This window comes from Cyrtonyx montezumae, unplaced genomic scaffold (assembly GCF_038088225.1).
Source record: "Cyrtonyx montezumae isolate F1298 unplaced genomic scaffold, pur_monq_1.0 scaffold_17, whole genome shotgun sequence".
Taxonomy (NCBI): Eukaryota; Metazoa; Chordata; class Aves; order Galliformes; family Odontophoridae; genus Cyrtonyx; species Cyrtonyx montezumae.
The window spans coordinates 20,569,799-20,589,137 of record NW_027071903.1 but is presented as its reverse complement, the minus strand read 5'-3'; the positions used below and the strand labels follow the sequence as shown (position 1 = coordinate 20,589,137).

At 44.5% G+C, this 19,339-nt stretch overlaps 1 protein-coding gene across 1 annotated transcript in view; it reads right to left on the bottom strand.

Annotated features, from left to right (window-relative positions):
- The window catches only part of HCN4 (hyperpolarization activated cyclic nucleotide gated potassium channel 4), a 94,392-nt gene that overhangs the window by 64,030 nt on the left and 11,023 nt on the right, over positions 1 to 19,339 (bottom strand). Inside the window, exon 2 of the mRNA XM_065733639.1 lies at positions 287 to 710. Within this exon, the coding sequence (XP_065589711.1) occupies positions 287 to 710 (424 nt within the window). The remainder of the gene's footprint in view (positions 1 to 286; positions 711 to 19,339) is intronic.

The following is a 19,339-nucleotide window of genomic DNA, read 5'->3' as shown; positions in this document are numbered from 1 at the left end:
GCTAACTGCTCCCTGCAGCAGACTCACCTTTCAGCGTATGTATCCTCTCCCCAGATTATATATATTATGATCCTGAAGGAGACAGCAGTCTCAAGTGACTAAGTAACAATATGCTGAAGGCCCTCTTGGGAACCTGTTAAAGGCAAAGCATTACACTTGACACAACTCTTCAGCACTCACATGGAACAATGCAGGAGAACGGGCATTCAATAAGAGCACCTTTGTGTAATACCAGCCTAAGTGGAGAAAAGATTTAGGATGCAAGTGCACCACAGCCTCTGCTCACCTCCTCCCACTGATGAATGTAGCGGATGAGCCGGGAGAGCCGCAGGAGCCTCAGGAGGCTGAGGATCTTAGTGAAGCGCACAATGCGCAGGGCACGGGCTGTCTTGTAGACCTCCGAGTCGATGCGGGTCTCAACTATCAGGAAGATGTAGTCAACGGGGATGGAGGAGATAAAATCCACCACAAACCAGCTCTTCAGGTACTTCATCTTGATCCTCTGTGGGTCTAGGATGATCTCTGTGTTGTCCTCCACCACGATGCCTGTTCGGAAGTTGAGGACAAGGTCGATGAGGAAGAACGTGTCTGAAACCACATTGAAGACAATCCATGGGGTAGTGTTTTCATCCTTGAAGAAAGTGATGCCCACAGGGATGATGATCAGGTTCCCTACCATCAGCAGCAGCATGGTCAAATCCCAATAAAACCTGGACAGCAAGACAGAGACACGTGAGATCAGCTGTGGGATTGGGAGAACAGGGAGACATCAACAGAACCACTGTGCTTCATACATCTCTCATTACCTAAGCTTTGCTAGTCTGCCCAATGTTTTCCAGTGCACAAGCTGCCAGTGCAATTAAGTATTTAATATCAACGGGACACTCATTTTCTGGCTGAAAATGTTCAGAGAGGAATTGGATACCTGGCTGAACATGCTCACTGGAAAACTTTGAGTGGGCCTTCAGGGCCACCAAGAAGACAGATATTTGAAGTTACCGCACTGATTGCTACAAAAAGGAAAAGAGAAAACAGGTATTTGGAAGGGCTCAAAGTCAGCAAGTCAATAAAGCCATTTGGCTTCATTTGATCAGGCCTGCTCCCTGCTATCTGATCCTTCTTTAGAAGCAGCTAGCACTGACAGCATTGGGATCAGGACGGAAACAGAACCTGCTGGAATCTCCAGTGTTGGTAGGGCTTACACTGAGCTTGAACTCTGAGTTTAGTCCACACTCTATAGATTCCTGAGCTGAACAGAAATGGTCAATAACGCCCAGAGACACATCTAGCAAGGACAGCATTTAACTCATGTGCCATGAAGCATGATCTTCAAGAAACTTACCTTCACCTTAATGGCAAGTCAATAGTACCCAGCAGACTTTACAACCACACTCAGTTTAAACAGTTCCTAGTTCATTCGTTTGGTGTTTTACAAGATTTTCCCCAGGTATTAGCATAAAAGACACACAATCACATGATATTACACAGAATCACTGAATCACGGGAATTGGAAGGGACTTACAGAGGTCATCCAGTCCAATCTCCTGCCAAGGCAGGTTTCCTAGAGCACAGGTACCTTCTGTATATTGCTGCAACTCACCCAGAGTGTGGAATGACATCATTTCTGGATCTCATACTTTGTTGAGAAGCCTCACAGAGGACTCTCATTGCCCAACACAGTGGTGATCCAACCCCTTCCAGATGCTTCATGTGCAGAGATGCCAATGTGCTATGGTGTCACCTTGCCAAGGTTCAATCAGGTCTATGCTGTATGCTACATGGGTGTTACTATTACACTGTGAGGTATCATAAATAGTTTATATTAAGATGCATCTGTTACAACAAATGAACAAAGCGCACAGAGCAAGCTGATTATCAGGTTTGGTTGCCTGTACCTGAAGACACAACATTCAGAAAGCTGCAGTGGTTCTTCAGTCAGTCACACCAACTAGCATGGTGCTATGTTCATATTACTAACTTCTTGAGTACCAAAGAAGCCTAACTCCCTAGACCATAAAAAACCAACTGAACAGGATTCAAGCACAAGGGAGAGAATCGTGCCTTCTCTTAAGCCAGACCATCTCAAGTCAAATCAGTCTGTGATCTGTGTTTACAGTGCCATGATGAAGGAAACTCCTGGGTTTGTCAAAGAAGGGTGTGCATGTGCTGCTCGTTCATTTGCCAGACCGGTTACAGCCAAAATCACTGAAATGTTTTACACACAGTGGGTATGCCTTGAAGATTCTCAAAATCTAGTTTTAGTAAGAACTGTTCCCCTACAGGCCTGTGCCGTGGCCCAGGCTGAGCTACCACAGAACAACACTGCTGCAGTGAGGCATCTGCAATAGAAGGGCAGAACACATCCCAAAAGCCCTACCTGAATAGATTCTCCCTCCCTAATCAGAATTTAGCACTCTGAAGTATCTCTAAGCATATTAAGAGATGCCAGTCACTGCACATGGACAGACAGGGTCACAAACCAGCACACTCACAGTTCCCAGAAACATTCAGCAGAGGCTGATAGCAACTGGCTTTTGTGCAAGCAGCTATTCACTAATGAGGTTTCCTAATACATTCTCCACTTCTTGCTCCCAAGGTGCCATGCAATCCCTCACTTAGTATAAAAGCACAGTAGGTGCTGGTAGACACTGTGCAGATAGGTCCATGATAGGCCCACATGCTCCTAAGAGCAGGGCTGTGTCATATGGCAATTCACATTAATACTGTGTGAATCTCTGTTGTGGCCTTCCTTATTAAGGGTCTGAGATGATGCTACATCTTTCCTAGCCAATTAATCTAGATAATCGCACAATAGCAGGAAGTCTGGAAGCTGTGTATGTTATTACAGAAAATAAATAACCTCCCAGCCATCTTTAATTTGCCTGCAGGGAATACAGGAGGAAATAAGCACGAAGAAAATTATTTTTCCCAAGTTTCAAATTAATGGGATGAAACAGACATGGCCTGACATGCACAGATGCAAAGGTAAGTGGCTTTCCTCAGAGATCTCTGGATTTTTCTGCCTCTTTTCTACAATGGCTGGTGATTTCAGTACTAAGCAGCAACTGGGGACAATGGTGGCTAGGATGCCTGCAGCTCCATTAAAATGCTTTCTGTCTGACTGCAGCACTTTCTGACTTTTCTTACAGACAAGCGTGGTCACTGCATGGTCAGCAGTCCTGCATCCCAATCTTCAGCACTTCATGACATTTCAGTTCTTGGATCCTCACACTCCTCGGTCCCAGCCTGCAGGTGCTGATGACATACCAGTGCCGAGCTGCCCTCGGGGAAGCACAATTTGCCATGTGGACAAGCAGAGATGAAGGGCTAAAATTTGCTGCTGTGTGTTTCTTAAACCACCATTTTCCCCAAGGGTGTACTGGTGACTACAGAGTATTGTCAGACTCCCCTCCATTCTGACCTTTAAAGCCACCACGTGCAAAACATAGAAGGTAAACTTTTCTATCAAGTGCACCGCCTTCTAACAACAGGGTATCCAGAATGGCAGGGAGGAGATAACCTTTGGGCTCTAGGAAGGAGGTATTAAAAACTGGAAACCACCAAGGATTTGGCGTGCACACTGTTCCAACACAGTAAGTTCACCTGCCTTTATAATGTAAACTTCCTGGAAGTTAAATTTCAGCTATTAAGATTCAAGATCTCCTAAACATTAAAATCAACACACAAAGTATGACCTGCTCAGAGTGGCATCGCTGGATTTACACTGAGGGGACTCTCAGGGACTGCGGTGCCCCAGAGCTCTAATCCCATCTGTGCAGCATTTTGTATTTACACCAAGGAACACTTCACTCCCTATAAATTGTTGGCAAGAGTAGCAGAGCACGTGATGTATGTAAGGGCAAGCACCAGCTATTAATAATCTCTGTTTTTAATATTTCTGGTCTTCCTTCCACCCGGAGATTCCACAGAGCTGATGGTGATAAAACTGGCTCCACTGCACCCATCAGTGGCAGATGGAGTTTATTAGTCTTGTCTTGCAAGCAGAGAATCCACATGGCAAAACTGAGAGAATGGGATTTGTCCACTGATGTCTGAAGCTAAGGACTTGGTCCTGAACTTGTTTCTTGAGCACAACCAGACAGGAAACTGTTTGTATGGCTTGGAAATCTAACAGAGATTTGTACTATGAATGTCTTCCTCTGATAACCTGACTTCTCTTTTCCCATTTTCAAAAGGTTACATTAAAAAAAATAATACATACAAATGTATTGTTTTATTATAGCTGACTTAGTGTGACTGAGTAGCTTGCAACATGGGGAACAGCCAGCACAATATAAGCCAGATGTCTTGTTTGCACATACTTGTTTTTAATACTACAGCCAAGTCCACACCACTTCTTACAGCTGAAAACCACTAACATGTACTGCAACCTCTGAATGGTTAATTCCTGGTTACTGCAACCTCTGAATGGTTAATTAATAGCTGCAACAAAACACGTGTGCGAATTAATATGGGCAAAGGCATGTCCAGACCACGTGCCCCATGAACACATCTGGTGACACGCAGTTGATGTGAAGGTATGAACGCTTTGTAGGTATTCATTTGTGAGTTTGGATGAGAAAGCTGGATCAGCTTTCTGTTCTGTCTAGTGCATAATTTAACAGCAGACAAGGAATGTCTTACTTTTGGATGCAATTCTTTTATTAAGTAAACCTTGATTTTTGAATCTATTCTGTACATCAGGAAGGACAGTGACCACTGGACTGAAAATAATGAAGTGCAGAGGTTAGCCTGGCCAGCGTCGCTGCGTCGCTCTGGCATTCAAAGATCGTCCCTGAGTGGGGCACATCTGTGGCCTTAACTTCTGTTCTCCTTGCTCAGTAGTGTTTGCACTGTCAAGAGAAAATAAAGCTGGGCAACCCTGCCTCTAAATTAACAAGGCTTTTTGGATGTCTGCAGCTTCTGCTGAAATGCAGCCAACTCGGGGCTGAACCGAGGAGCTGCCTGACAGGGCACGGAAAGGAGGCAAAAATAACAACGCATCTGCCTTGAAAATGCCAGGGAGCCAGGATATCCTGACTGATGGAATCTCGCTCAGACGCCGCACTGAACCTTCCCTACCTTACAAGAGCACGTCTTTAATGAACGTATCAAGCTAATACCAAAACCAAAGACAAATCCAATGGCTCCAACAAGCCCAGGCAGGCACACCGGCTTCGAGCTCGCTCAGGAAACAGAGTGCCACCTACTGAGTCACCGGCGACATCCTGATCCTCTGCTTTGCACAGGGAGGGACTGTGAAGTTATTCCTTTAAAGAACTGATGAAAATTTGCCCTGTTCTGCAGAGAGGCAGTGCCCTTCCCCCTGCAGCTGCGTGCTCAATTACGCACTGCTGGGATCACCAGCAGCTACCCTGACAGGAGAGAGGTCGCACTTTAATTCCCAGGACTGCTAGTGGGGCTAGAAATAGAAATCTTTTGTAAAGAGCATTAGTGGATGTCAGTGTGGCTGGAGCAGCGGTGGTGGGAGGAGAGTTTACTCCAGAAAGCAGCCATTCATGTAGGTAACACCACCAAAGAGAGAGAAAGAAGCTGGGAGAGATCCTTCCCCAGCTTTGGAAGCACTGCTGCCTCCAGATATGAGTAAGCGCATTGCTACTGCACAGTTACAAACTTTGCATTATTCACAGAGATAATAAGAGGAATATGGTGATTCACTGCTCCTAAACACACCAAAGGACACTCAAACAGCTCCAGAGTCCACAGATTCACTTGCTAGAAGTGAATTTATTCATAGTGATTTATTCAAATACCTGTGCACTTGAAAACCTCTCTGAAATGAATACCCACTTAAAAAAATAAAAAAAAATCAAATGACTTACAGAAATATTCTGTGCTATACAATGGGAAATGGTAAGGGGAACCTGTTTAAAGAGTAAGACAAACAGTTTTAATTCTTTCTACGCAATCTATGCAAATAATATGTACCCGCTGCCATCCTGAATAAAACCCCTGAGAGCACTGTGCATCAGCCATGCCCTGCAGCACGAAGCAAAGAGCTGTGCAGTGTCCCAGCCTCCTCGGGCAACACCTGCTTCAGTTTCCCTGCCCATTCGTTGCTCCCTATGCAAATGCACAGAAAATGATCAGTGGAGATACACCCAGAGCTGATACAGTGGTGAAGGGCTGCAGCCAGATTACCTCTGGGTCTGATGAAGATGTCCCAGCTATCTCCTCCTGCTGACAGTGAGTGGCACAGACTGCTGGCAGTCCGAGCTGTTGGTCTTTCTTTGGAACTTCAGTGCCACAGTCATAAGGACGGCTCAGCTGAGCACTGGAGTAAGTGGTATCAACGAGTTCCTCAGATGGAATACAATTCTGCAAGTGATTAGCTTTCCCATCAGGGGCAAGAGGACTATTAGCTCGTCATGAATGTTAAGTGCTTACATAAGCAGGTGTATGATTAGGGACATCTCACTGTACGGCACACACTGCAGTGGAGGTGTATGCCTTGCAGCACTTCCATTCCAGCCACATTGCTCATGCTGCGTTTGATAAAATCTTCATAGAATTCAACTGTCAGTTTCACTTGAGGCAAGACATTTTCTAAGGTCTCAATTTAGCCTTTCACTTAGATTATCTCCAATCTACACAATTGCTCGCCTAATCCCCTCTGAATACTGCAGAATTCCATACGTGGTCATATTATTATCTTAAATTATAATTACAAGGATTCTGGTGAGTGGAAAATTAAGAAAGCTATTGCTTGTGCAATAGTTTTAGATGGCATCTGCAGTCCAAGCAAAGCAGCATATTAGCTTCTCTATCATCAATTTTTAAATCTAACACTTCACTATTAAACTATAATCAACAGCCTGCATTTTTTCTAAGTAATGTCCTTACATGAATTAGATCAACAGACCTAAGAAGGCAATCATCCTACATTACAGATAGATAGACCATAAGATATTAAAGATTTAAGAGATTTATTCAGAAATGGGATCTAGAAAATATGGGCGCCTAGCTTCAAAAGAGGCTCCTAGTCATGACGTATCCTATAATTTGTACTAACAGCAAAGGGGAAAATTCCATTTGCTTTTATTGTTGGAGTATAAATATACACATTACTTAGTGATACTTTTATTCCAGTTATAACATTTGACAATTTGCAAACAAGACATCTGAGGCACTGATGCATTTACCCTATTAGAACACAGCACATGATGAATTATTTTTCTTCAGCTTAGAAAGCATAATGCATTATATCAATATGAGTTAAATGATTAGTTCTGTGATAGTACCTCCAATACATTCACTCTATTAACAGGCTTCTCAAACAAATGAATGTTTGTGGTATAGAGATCTTTACAGGAGGACTCAAAAGAATTGAGGACGAGTAGACCTTGTGCCAGTGGCAGTCTACCAGGACAGTGCAGTGCTCTGAACAGAGGTTTGGTAGCTACCAGAGCAGTCAGAGAGACCACGGGCAGGGTTCGTTGCTGTGACAGGGAAAGCCTTGGACCTTGCACTTCCCTCTGGCTCCAGACAAACAGCAAAATGCAACATAAGCTCATTAGCAGGTGAGTTGTCTTTTTCTTCAAGTCTTAGCTAAGAAAAAAATGGCAAAGCCTATACCTTGCACAGACTCTGACCTCTGCAGAGGGGAGAATACACTGCGTGGTGGCACCTTCAAAAAATGTCACCCCACGGGGCTGTGCAGGATTGCTGGGACACTCAGCCCTGCCCACAGGAGCTGCCAGAAAGGCCACCACGAAGCAGGCTGCCTCACCACAGCCACATTTACCCAACAGAGGCATTTCTGTGGTCTTCACCTGGCACCAGTCAGTTTGAAACAGGCTTTGTCAACCCGTTCAGGCAGATGGTCCCCATGCTCCCTGACTTTGTTGGAACAACTTCATTCTCTTTAACTATTTGCACCTCAGAAAACCCAAGCACTGTTAGGTTTGTGCTGAAGTGAAACAAAGCCGCATTAAGAGGAGAACTGCTCAAGCACGTGGGGAAAAAAAATGGAACCTTATCCAAAAATGCTGCTGATACCCTTTCTTGTAAGTGTATTTAACTTTCACTTAGGGAAGCAGATGATAAAGGCAAACAGCACTCTAACCACCAGATAGTGCTATCCTTCACTCATGTTCCTCCAAAAGCCATATGGTGCATGTGAGCAGCACAGCAAGGGGTATCACTGAGCTCAGCTTCACACACACTGTGCAAAAAGGGTGCCGTTCCATCCCAACCTCGGGCATGGCAGGACAGAAGCTGCAGTGCTGCTGCCTGGCCTACACGTGCCCGAGGATAATGAGGCTTCTGGACATCTAATCTGCAAAGTCAACATCCATTGCCTAATCCTATGCTTAATGAAATAGCACGCTTAATAGAAATTGTACACGCAGTTTCAAGGGTTTAATGTGCAATCTGCCATTCAATAAATGCAAATGTATTGAAACGCTTACACCTACTGCTTGGCATGCAGACATACTGCATCGCACAGAAACAATATGCTCCTGCATTTCATCTCCAATAATGCTGAAACACAGACATGTAACAAGAACAAGAAAGGTCACAGTGGGTTTTGCACAACTTTGAGCAGTGTCAATCGACCACTTTCCTGCAGCATGCTGCCTTCCTGCCCGCAGACATCTGCCTAACAAATTAAGCAGTATTTTACATCTACACTTAGAATCTTCCCTGAAAGGTAAAAATAAACACACAGACGGTAACAGAAGTAGCTACAAGAGACCTTGTTTGTGCTGGCTTTAAATTTGGAGTACAGAGCCTATACGGAACATATCTCATATCTGACTAAAAACAGCATTAGTGATATTTTCTTGCTTGTTTGACCACAGCTATTACTAGCTCGCAGACAATTCCCCTGCATGAGCTGCATGAGCAGTGAGATCTGGTGTTATTACCTGTTGGAAGGCTTGTTCCCTCTCTCCTTTGAAGGCCTAGACAATTTATTGTTCTCACAGCACCACTGCCCAGGATGAGGTGATCAAAGATATAAATTGTTATGCAGTGGGAGTTCATTGCCAGGAGTGGCTGGAAATACCACTGGGAAGATAATACAGTACGGATTCAGCGGGAGATTCCTAAGCACAGGTTTCCTGGAGATGGAAACCAGCCCGGTACAACCGCTGACAAACCAGGCTCTCCCCTGGCTGGCTGTCTTCCTCCTGCCACTGCAGGTATATGACAACACTTCAACCTCCCTGCTGAGTGGGATGTGCGGACAGATTACACACCAGCTGCTGGTGGTCTGGGATTGTTTCCTACACAGCCACGCCAGTGTATAAGACATGCTCTTAGAATCACTGGCTTAGGCTGGAGGCTTCTAGCTCCAAGCCCTCTTCTTCATTCCTCTTCTCAAGGAAGCTTGCAACACCACATTCCCCCAGAGTTAAAGAGTTAAAGTACAATTTTCTATCTGTACCATTTAAACAAGACTGCAGGAACCCTTGTGCTCATGACAGAAAGCCTCAGCCAAAGAGCTTAACCCTCTCTTTACGTCCCACCATGCTGCACTTGTAAATGCATCTAGATTCCCCCTCCTCTGAAGAAGGCACTCCTCATGCTGAATCCCAAAGGTTTCAAGGTGTTAGATGTGTATTGATTTCACAGCATCCATTATACATGAGGCTGACATGCTAAGGGCCTGGTGATGCTACATTGTTTGATCTTCTGAATCTCTCACTTGTATGAATATGGAAAAGTTCCTTTCTGTTTGCTGTCCATTGATCCAGATGCTGACCCTTCTTTGTGTGCATTTATCTCTGATGATTTAATAACAAAAAAGACCAATAAACTGAGAGAAGGAAGGAAGGCCCTATAGGGGGACCTATTGCCATGGAAACACACCATATGTTGTTCTTGTAGGGAATGGGCAGATCAATAAGAGCAGCAGCTTCCAAGTAATCATGAATATGCTGTGGAATGTAAAGGATTAAAGCAGAAAGACGTGCATAAATTGTGTCATGATGAAGTCCAGGCCCTGGTCTGTATCCATGGTCTAGCATGACTCAAATTCAAATGTTTGTGCAATGTGTTTCAAACATGGATCTGCTCTAGGGACTGAGATGATTCAGGCAGTGTGAGGGGAGGGCTCAAGGCAGGCCACGTTCTCCTCTGGGAGCAGCATTCTGTCGCAGCAGTGTGCACAGACAGGTGCTGTTCATTGCTTGCAGGTTCACAGTCTGAGGAAGTGCTCCTGATCTTTGTCGGTAGAGTGGTGGGCGTTCACCAGAGGGGTAAAACACTGCCCCTTCAGGGAAACCCACAGAGATGTCTGATGCATTCACCCAGACAGAAATGGTAAGAAAGGGAACTGTTTTGGGTGGTTGGTTGCACTGAGGACCTTGAACCTTCTTTTAGTAATAAGGTATCTGTACAGGACGCACACAGGTGGATAACCTTTAACAACAAGTGGCTGAGCTGCAAGAAGCAAAGGCTTCTCAGTATTACACGTGCTGAGAGAAAGAGTGGTAGGCTGTTCAGTACTCATATTCCAGCAATGAACATGGTGAGAAGGAGGCATCTTGGTTCCTGGTGACCCCAAAAGAACAGCGCTCCATTTCGGTCCCCATCCTCCAGCTTCATTATCAAAAACGAATATACTCTTACAGCTACAGACACCCCTGACACTCTTGACCAAGATCTGCAAGAAGAAAGCATTCTGACAGCCTGCGGTGATTAGTGTAAAAAGAAACACTGCATGCTTGCAGTGGGTGGCTCCCTGCTAAAAGGCACTGAGGTTCCCTTCTGCCAGTGTGACAGGAGTCTCAAAAGGCCTGCTGCCTTCCAGGAGCCAGGACACTGCCGAGAGAGTGCTGCAACTTGGCAAGAGCATGGACTGCTGCTCACCACTACCCTCTCATGCAGGCATGAATGTCACTGGATGCTAGAATATGGGCAGAATCAAAGAAGACTATACAGCCCTGGGAGCACAGGTGAAAAACACTGGTGCCCAAATTATCTTCTTTTCAATTTTGCCAGGTACAGGAAAGCCAGAAATAGACGTTTAATGCATATCAATTCCTGGCAGCGTGGTTGGTGCCAGGGCAAGGGTTTTGGGTTTTATGACAGTGGGACTTAATACGGAGATTGTAACCTGTTAGGGAAGGATGGAGTTCCCCTGTCTAGAAGAGGCAGGGCAATCTTTTGCAGCAGACTGGTCAACCTAGTGAGGTGGACTTTAAAACAAAGGACTTAAGGGGTGGAGTCCAAAATGGCAATGCTGCATCACTGCAACCAACATAGGAATGAGCCAAGTCAACCAGTTATGGGTTCCCCAGTTCAAGAAAGACAGGGAACTTCTTGAGAGTCCAGCAGAGGGCCACAGGATAACTGGGGACCTGAAGCATTTCCCTTATGAGGAAAGGCTGAGAGACCTGGGGTTACAGAGCACTAGAATAAAGTTGCCCAGAGAGGGCATAGCTCCTTCTCTGGAGATACTCAAAACCTGCCTGGATGCTTTCCCGTGTAACCCACTCTAAGGAGCCTGCTTTAGCAGGAGGCTGGACTTGATGATCTCCAGATGTCTTTTCCAAACTGTATGATTCAGTGACTTCTGAATTGACTCAAAAAGCAAGCATTTGGGGCCTAAGTTTTAATTTGTATCCAACTATACAAAAGAAGGGGACAATTTCTTATCACAGAGTGCTCTGACTTTAATTTCTTTGAGACAATTAGACATTTCCAAGAGTACCTCTCTGAATCCGATGTTTTACCCTTAGCTGCCATAGTATTAACAGCAACTCACATAAGATTAATTGCTGCAGGTAGAGAACTTACATAGAATCATCGAAACATTTGGGTTGGAAGAGGTCATCTAGGTCAGCTCCCCTTCAGTGAACAGGGACATCTATGGCTAGATCAGCTGCTCAGAGCCCTGTTCAGCTTGACCATTAATGTCTCCGGGGACAGGGCATCTACCATATCTCTGGGCAACCTATTTCATTGCTTCACTACCCTCATCATAAAACCCTTTTTCCTTACATCCAATCTAGACCTCCCCTGTTTTAGTTTGAATCAATTTCCCCTTGTCCTGTCACAACAGACCCTGCTAAAGAGTCTGTCCCCTTCTTTCTAACAGCCCCCTCTATACACGCTGGAAGGCCGCTCTCAGGTCTCCCCAGAGCCTTCTCGGGGCTGTACAGCCCCAGGTCTCTCCACCTGTCTTTGCAGAAAGGTGTTTCATTCCTCAGATCATTTTTGTGGACCTCCTCTGGACGTGCTCCAACGGGTCCATGTCCCTCCTATGCTGAGGCCTCCGTGTTTGGATGCAGCACTCCATGTGAGGTCTCCTCAGCGCAGAGCAGATGGGAAGGATCCCCTCCCTCAATCTGCTGGCCACGCTTCTTTTCATGCGGCCCAGGACACATAAATAGAGATGATACAGATGTATGTATATATGTTTACCTGTTCGGAGTAAACATTTCTGAAAGAGTGACAGAGAACATATGACACCAACTGACATAACATGCATCTTCCACCAACTCAGCAACTCGTGGAGATACAGGGATGACAGGATTGTTAACTATTTTTTACTAACATAGCTTTCTTGACGTAAAATGAATTTACTTGAGATGAACATGTCAGTCTCACCACTAGGAACCCAAATTCACAAAAACTGAAATAGGGCAGAGAGATTATATGAGTCATATCTATCAGGATCACAGTTTAAAAAGTGGAGGACGCTGCTCTCCTTTCTGCGAGCTGTTATTTTGCATTGAATTGACTAATTCATGCCCACATGCTCTGTGGTAGTCACAAAGAGGTGATAACTGCACACACCAATCAATTAAGAAATCTGTCAGACTGAGAAGACTTATAGCCATCTGAGATGTTGAAAATGGTACTCCTAGGTATTCATACAATCATTGGATTACCAAAGCTGGAAAAGATCTCCAAGAGTGTGTAGTCTGACTGTCCATTTTCCAACAATATTTCCCCACTGAACTGTATTGCTTAGTACTACATCTACACATTTGAACACCCTCAGGGATGGTGACCCAAGCACATCCCTGGGCAGTCCATTCCAGTGCCTGACCATGCTTTGAGAGAAGAAATTTTCCAGCATGAAGTGCCAGCCTAAGCCTTTCTGTGGGTAAGAGAAGATAGGGTGGGGGGAAATAAGACATGCAAGAAAAGAACATGGTTATGACTAGGTGTGTTTCAGCTTCAAAGGCAAAAAATACTTCTCCATCCAAATTCCTACCAGTTGCCAGTATCAGACTCCTGTTTGCACTGAGTTACTCAGGCTGGAATTGGAGCACAATTAGTGCACAAAAAGACTAAAGCTGCTGGGACCTTGGGGCTATTCAAGTATCCAAAATCCCACAAAACAGATGAATTGCCTTCTAAAAATGCAACTCTTAAGAAGAAAAAAGTCCAATTGCCTCTGATTATTTTAGGTCTCAGAAGAAGCAGTGCTAAGGCTATGCTTATCTAAGGCATCCAAAACAATCCACCATCCCCTCCAAACACTGAGTGCTGAATTAATTACTGCATGTACATAAACAGGGCAAAGCTCACAAGGGATTTTTGCCTTTTGATTTCAAACCAACACTACGGGAGGTAGCTGTATCTCACCACTGTTGTCTGCTAGCTGGGGAAACTGAGGTATGGACTTTTTCAGGGCCTCTCCCACAGAGATCTAGAGGAGAAAGGAAGAGGCCAGGAACTCCAACATCCACCCCAGCATCTGAAGGGCATCAGCTTAACTCATGACTTGGCACTTCATGTCCACAGAAAAGCAGATCCTTATGTGCTGTGCTCAGAAGCCCTTTTCAGTTTCTCAGAAACTATTTGATGTCCCCACGAACATTTCTGCATTGAACAGACTGAAATGAGGAGGCTCAGCAGAAGTTCCAGGGAAGCAGGAAATGTGGCAAAAAAAAAAAAAGAAAGAGGAGGATTTGGTGCATGCTCTGAGAAAAGAGAACAGAATACTCATGAACTTCAGACATTTAAAATATATTCTCTCTAGGAAAGATGCAGTCAGATGCATTCTTCACCCAAAGATGATGTTCTAAATCACAAATCATACAACATATCGAAAATGCAGTGGCCAGATTTGGGCCATGTAAGGCCTTTCTCCTCATGTCAGATTGGCTGGAACCAGTTTAGTATCGCATCTTTCTGTGGGGCATGGAGTACACTATGTAACACTGCTGTAAAGGAAGCATGTGCTAGCACACCTAGGCATTTTCACTAAGCACATACCTGGCTTTTGTCAAGAATCAAGACATTGATGGATCTGTACAGCACTCTCCAGGACACACTGTGTATTTCTGACATTTGATCTTTCATAGAAAGGGCACATCTTTGTTGTGCTCAAATCCACATTGCAGGGCCTCACTGACCTTCCTAACTTTTCATTATTATTAAGAAATCTTCCTGTGCAAGTTGCTGCCCCTTCTTCTTTCACCATTCAGAATGCCCCATATAATCAATGGGAGCTCACATAAATGCCTCTTCTTAAAAACAATACAAAACAGGCAAATGCTTTGTAAACAACAGCAACTTGTGGTAATTCTGCTATAACAATGGGGGCTGTTCCTCCCATACGTACAGTACACAATAAAAATCCACACAAATACTGATGGGAAACATTAAAAAATGCTTAGAAATCTTTTCCAGTATGGGCTGGGCTTGGTCTACTCTATTTATGTCAATGGAACACAGCCATTGAGCCCTGGGGGAGTTAGTGCCAGCCCTAAATCATTTCTTTGATTAATTGTTCTTGGGAAGGAAGAATTCATTAAGCATGCAGCTCAGCAATTAGAAATAAATATATTTTTAGAATGAACAAGTTGCCAGAAACAAGTTGTTTCAGAAATATATTCTGATTGATGAAGCCCATTTTCCATCAACACATAACAAGGAGGCTTCATTCTCCCTCCTAAGGCAGAGGGACATTGCAGAAAAAGGTAGAGCAGTCCTGCCCTTCAGGAACTTCAGGACTAGCTGTGCCATCTACACAACTCAAGCTCATATTCTGTGAGCAGCTCTCTAGAAAATAATTTAGTTTCCACGTACATTAGTTTTCCATACATAAAATGGGAGTAACTATTCTTGCTATCCTGCAAAATCACTACAGTGTTATTTCTACAAACAGCTGGGACAGTGTAGACACGCTACTGATGGAGAACCAGCAAACAAATAGCAAAAAAAGCCCACCTGCATTTGCACTTAAGCAATAGGGCTCAGACATTCAACAAAATGAATGTGAAGTAACAATCTCTGTAGCTTTTTGCACATACCACAGACTTCAGGTGTAACTGAAACACGCAAGTGGTTTTGCTGACACACTAATCAATTACCAAAAGAACAGTGGGACGGGTCAGCGATAACTGAGAACTCAGTCCTGCCTATTTAAGGTGCAGGTCCCATTGACAGATGAAGGGTAAAGGTGTATGTTAAATCTGCCTGGTTCCGTTTTACATCAATCACTACAGACTCTGAATCTGCCTATAAATAAGTGGATAGCTCACAGCAACATGCAAAGGAAGAGCAAAAAGAACCATACAGGTCTCTCTCCAGCAGAGCTGTTTATGAGCGACACACTGATACTGCAGGGCAGGAGCTCATCACAGACCTCTGTTAGCAGGGCCTGGTGAGGACAGGGCCTATTCAAACCTGAACGCAGAGAAGCACATGCAAATCCAAAGTGAGCAATGGTATAGCTACAGCTCTCCTCCCCAGTCCAGAAATATGTACTTCAGGTCCTTAGGCTGGAAGAAGAAACCCAAAAAGCACCTAAGCGTGCTGTATTGAAAGTCACAACCACAAAAGACTACCACAGACTTCAATTTGTGGGCCATAAAAGAATAGACATGTCTTATCTTTTGCTTTCAGTGACTAGAGGCAAGTCTGTTCCCTGCCCTGTTTCGGGCACCCGTGATGGCAGGAGCGTCTCAATAAATTCATGCATGGCTTTTTCAAGAAGCAGTCACAAAACAGTCTCTAAGGCCTGCTCTGAAACATGAAATACATCTGTCAATTTTTACTGCTACACCTACAGAACCAAACTGGCTTCAGCTTTGATTTCAGAAGGAGCAGGGACGCATTTGCATATTGGGCTGCATTTCAGTAATGTGTGATTAAGTGAACTCTACGTCGTTTTTTTTCTTTTAATTTTCAGTGAATGTCATTCTTCTGTTTAAGACAGCTTTGTACGAGAGCTGCTCCGAAAGTAATGCCTCCCACTTTATTATGTTGGTGATATGATAGAGGCTGAACCTTCTCACCCATGTTTCATTAGATGCTGTTGCCATGTGACAGACTGGCAGAGGGGCACTGACAGAATGCTGTCTGACACGGATATGAAGCAAAGGTCTGGAACTGAATTCCTCCACACAGAAAAAAAGGCACCCATTGGCAGACACTGACACTTGCTGAACGTTGACCCGGCAGCGGACATGAGCACAATGAGGGGGTGGGAGGTGTGTTTCACCAGTGGCAGTAGCTACTGTGGTTCACCTCCACTAGTACAGGTTTTTACAAGCATGGCATGCAGGCTCTTGTTCATCGCTGGCTAAAAGGCACAGCTAGTGGTGGTGAATATGTTGAAAAACAGTGTTTTGCACTGAGAACTTGCTCTACCCATTTTACTGTGCTTTTCATATCCATTGTAGGTTCCATGGAAATAAATAGGAGGCATTAGTTTTGGAGTGGTCTACTTAGTAATAAAAAAATCTAGGAGTTTTCTAGCTATTCTTTCAAATTCACCCCACCAGCAATATATGTGATGTGACTCAGCCCAACTGGCTGGTACTCAGAGACTGCAAAAAGGCTTCAGGAGAGAAGATGATTCTGTGATGAGGGTACCTGGGAGGATGCTCAGCGAGTCACTTCAAGCACTCCCTTGTATCACTGGGGAACAGGTGCCCAAAAAAAAGCAAGGATCTGGGTTTTCCACTCTCTGATCCTCCTCTGTCAGGCAGATAATACGGTCTCCAAGTGAGGGCCTGTTGGGCAAAATTACCTGAAAACTGCAAAGCTCTCATATGCTACAGTAGTGGGACCGTGTGGCACAGGGGAAAGCGGAATCAGGAGAAGTAGCTTCAAAAGATAAAAAGTGGAACCAAATCTTGGAGCCTTCGCTTGATTGTCTTTGTGCTCAGAAGCAGAGGCAGAAGGTCTTTCCACTTGTGTCCAGGAAAAGCAAGTTGCAGATCAGTTCTGCTCTTAAGTACATCCAAAAACATTTTAACTCATTAGACATTCAGATTGTAAATTAGGGATATCCTTTATGAAAGACATCACTGAATCAGAAATAGCTATTTTGTGGGCGACAAGCAGAAAATTCAGTGCTCTAAAATACTTCCTCTGTGGCAACAGAGTGCAAGCCTCACTAAATCCTGCTTTGAAGATCCTCTCCACAAACACCAAAATGTGAATGTAATCTCTTATCTCTCCCGGTGATGCGATATGAGGAGGTCAGGCGGTGCTAGACACTTCCCATATGTGCCTTAGTGATATGTATACAAGAGGCCAGAAGTAGCTCTGAGGAGAGAAAATGATTCCCAGTGTCACCCCACTGGTTGCAATGGATTCTCACAAAGGAATTTTGCTCCACATGTCTACTGATAAAAACTAATTTCAAAGAAATGACGATGTATCTTTCTGCATCCACAAGAGCTACCGTGTGTGGAGAAATAACTCCATCCAGCATTACAGAAAAGCTATCATTGGGGTGAAATATAACAATTAAGCAGTACCCACAGAACAATGCACAGCTACTGCTACAGGGTACTATTACATAGAAGTATTCCATTTAAACTGTATGGAAATGTGTCACCTGGCCCTCTAACAAGACTGTTCTGTTCAAAGCTGCGTACTTGGAATGATCCCCTGAGTTTGTATTAGTACAGAACTAACTTGTTTGGAGCATTTTTGCACCTGGAGGTATAGCCAACCATGTATCTTTTCTCCAAACTGAAAGACAGTATCCAAGTATCCAAGCTTGGGCAGATAGAAGTTTCTACTTAGCAGTCCTTACTTGAAAAAGTGGCTCTTTTCCCAGAAAACAGAGCCAGCAGGATGTGTACAGAAAGCAGGCCTACGGCCTACTTGTGGGACAAGCTGAGGAAATGTGAATGACTAACGTCAAGGCATCTTGTTCAGCTCTTTCACAGCTTGTCTACATCTTATCTGAAAAAGACTAGGAAGAAATGCTGATGGCCTGCCATTACTGAGAAAATATGTGTGTGATGATTACACTTAGAAGAAGTGCTTAAGAGCAGCTCAGTCTTGTGAAAATAATACCCTACAACAGCTGCCAAAACCTAAGTCCCAGAGGGGTTCCAGCTCCCAGCTCCCTGAGTCGTGCGTGACTTCCATACTTGAGTGCCTCCAACAGTGATGCTCACGGGTGGACACTGCCTTTCCTCTCAGCGCACGAGTGAATGTCTCTGTTGTTTGACATCTACCACGGGATACTCTGCTTGCAAAGAGGGCTGCACTGATACAGCAGGGTGAGCTTTTGAGAAAATGCATGGCTTTTCTGTCTCATTTAATTTCAACAATGGAACACTAAGATCTGGAGAGACATCTCAGGTGCTCAGGAAGAGGTGGTGGGCTGGGTGTGGGAATCATGAGGTGCTGCATTACTAGACACACTCCCGATGTTACATATTAATTTTCAAAGCAGACTCATTCACACACACATAACATATCCACCCACATGCAGCAATGCTTAGACAGACACAAAACCATCCAGCAGCCAATTATTTGGGGTGGGAACAGCTTGCAATAGCTCATAATGAAGCTTAGCCTTAATTCTCAGCTAGAGAGGCTAGGAGCTGTGCATTGGTCTCCTGACTGCAGATCACAGAGCAGGGCAGATGATGTCAAGGCAAATCTTTTTTTTTTTTTCTCTGCAGTGCAGATTTTACCACATGAATATATTTGCAGATGAAGTTTCCAGATTCCCTGTCCAAAAGCATGAGCCATAGGCCATAGCCACATCTGCCACTTTGCCTAAAATCCTGTTCATGCTGCAGAGCCAGAGAAGCTGCCCTTCTCTTCGGAAGTCTATAGCAAGCCCACCTTTAGAAAAAAAGAGAATCATAGATCAGTAAATGTAGCAGAAGAGAAAACCAGACACGTTCCAAAGCAGTCAGGGCTGAGCCAATAGTCCCTGACAAATGTGGGGTGTAATTTAAGGCATGGGGCAAGCCCCTCAGTTGCCCTCTAACCATAGCATGCCTACACAGCGTGTCAACCAAGGCTGCCACGAGCTGAAGCACACCTGGCTGTGCACTAAAAGGCAAGGGTCAGAGCAGAACTTCCAAAAGATTTAGCAGTTAGTGAGCTCAGATGCTGTTTTCTAAAGCTGCCATGCCAGAGGAAAGGA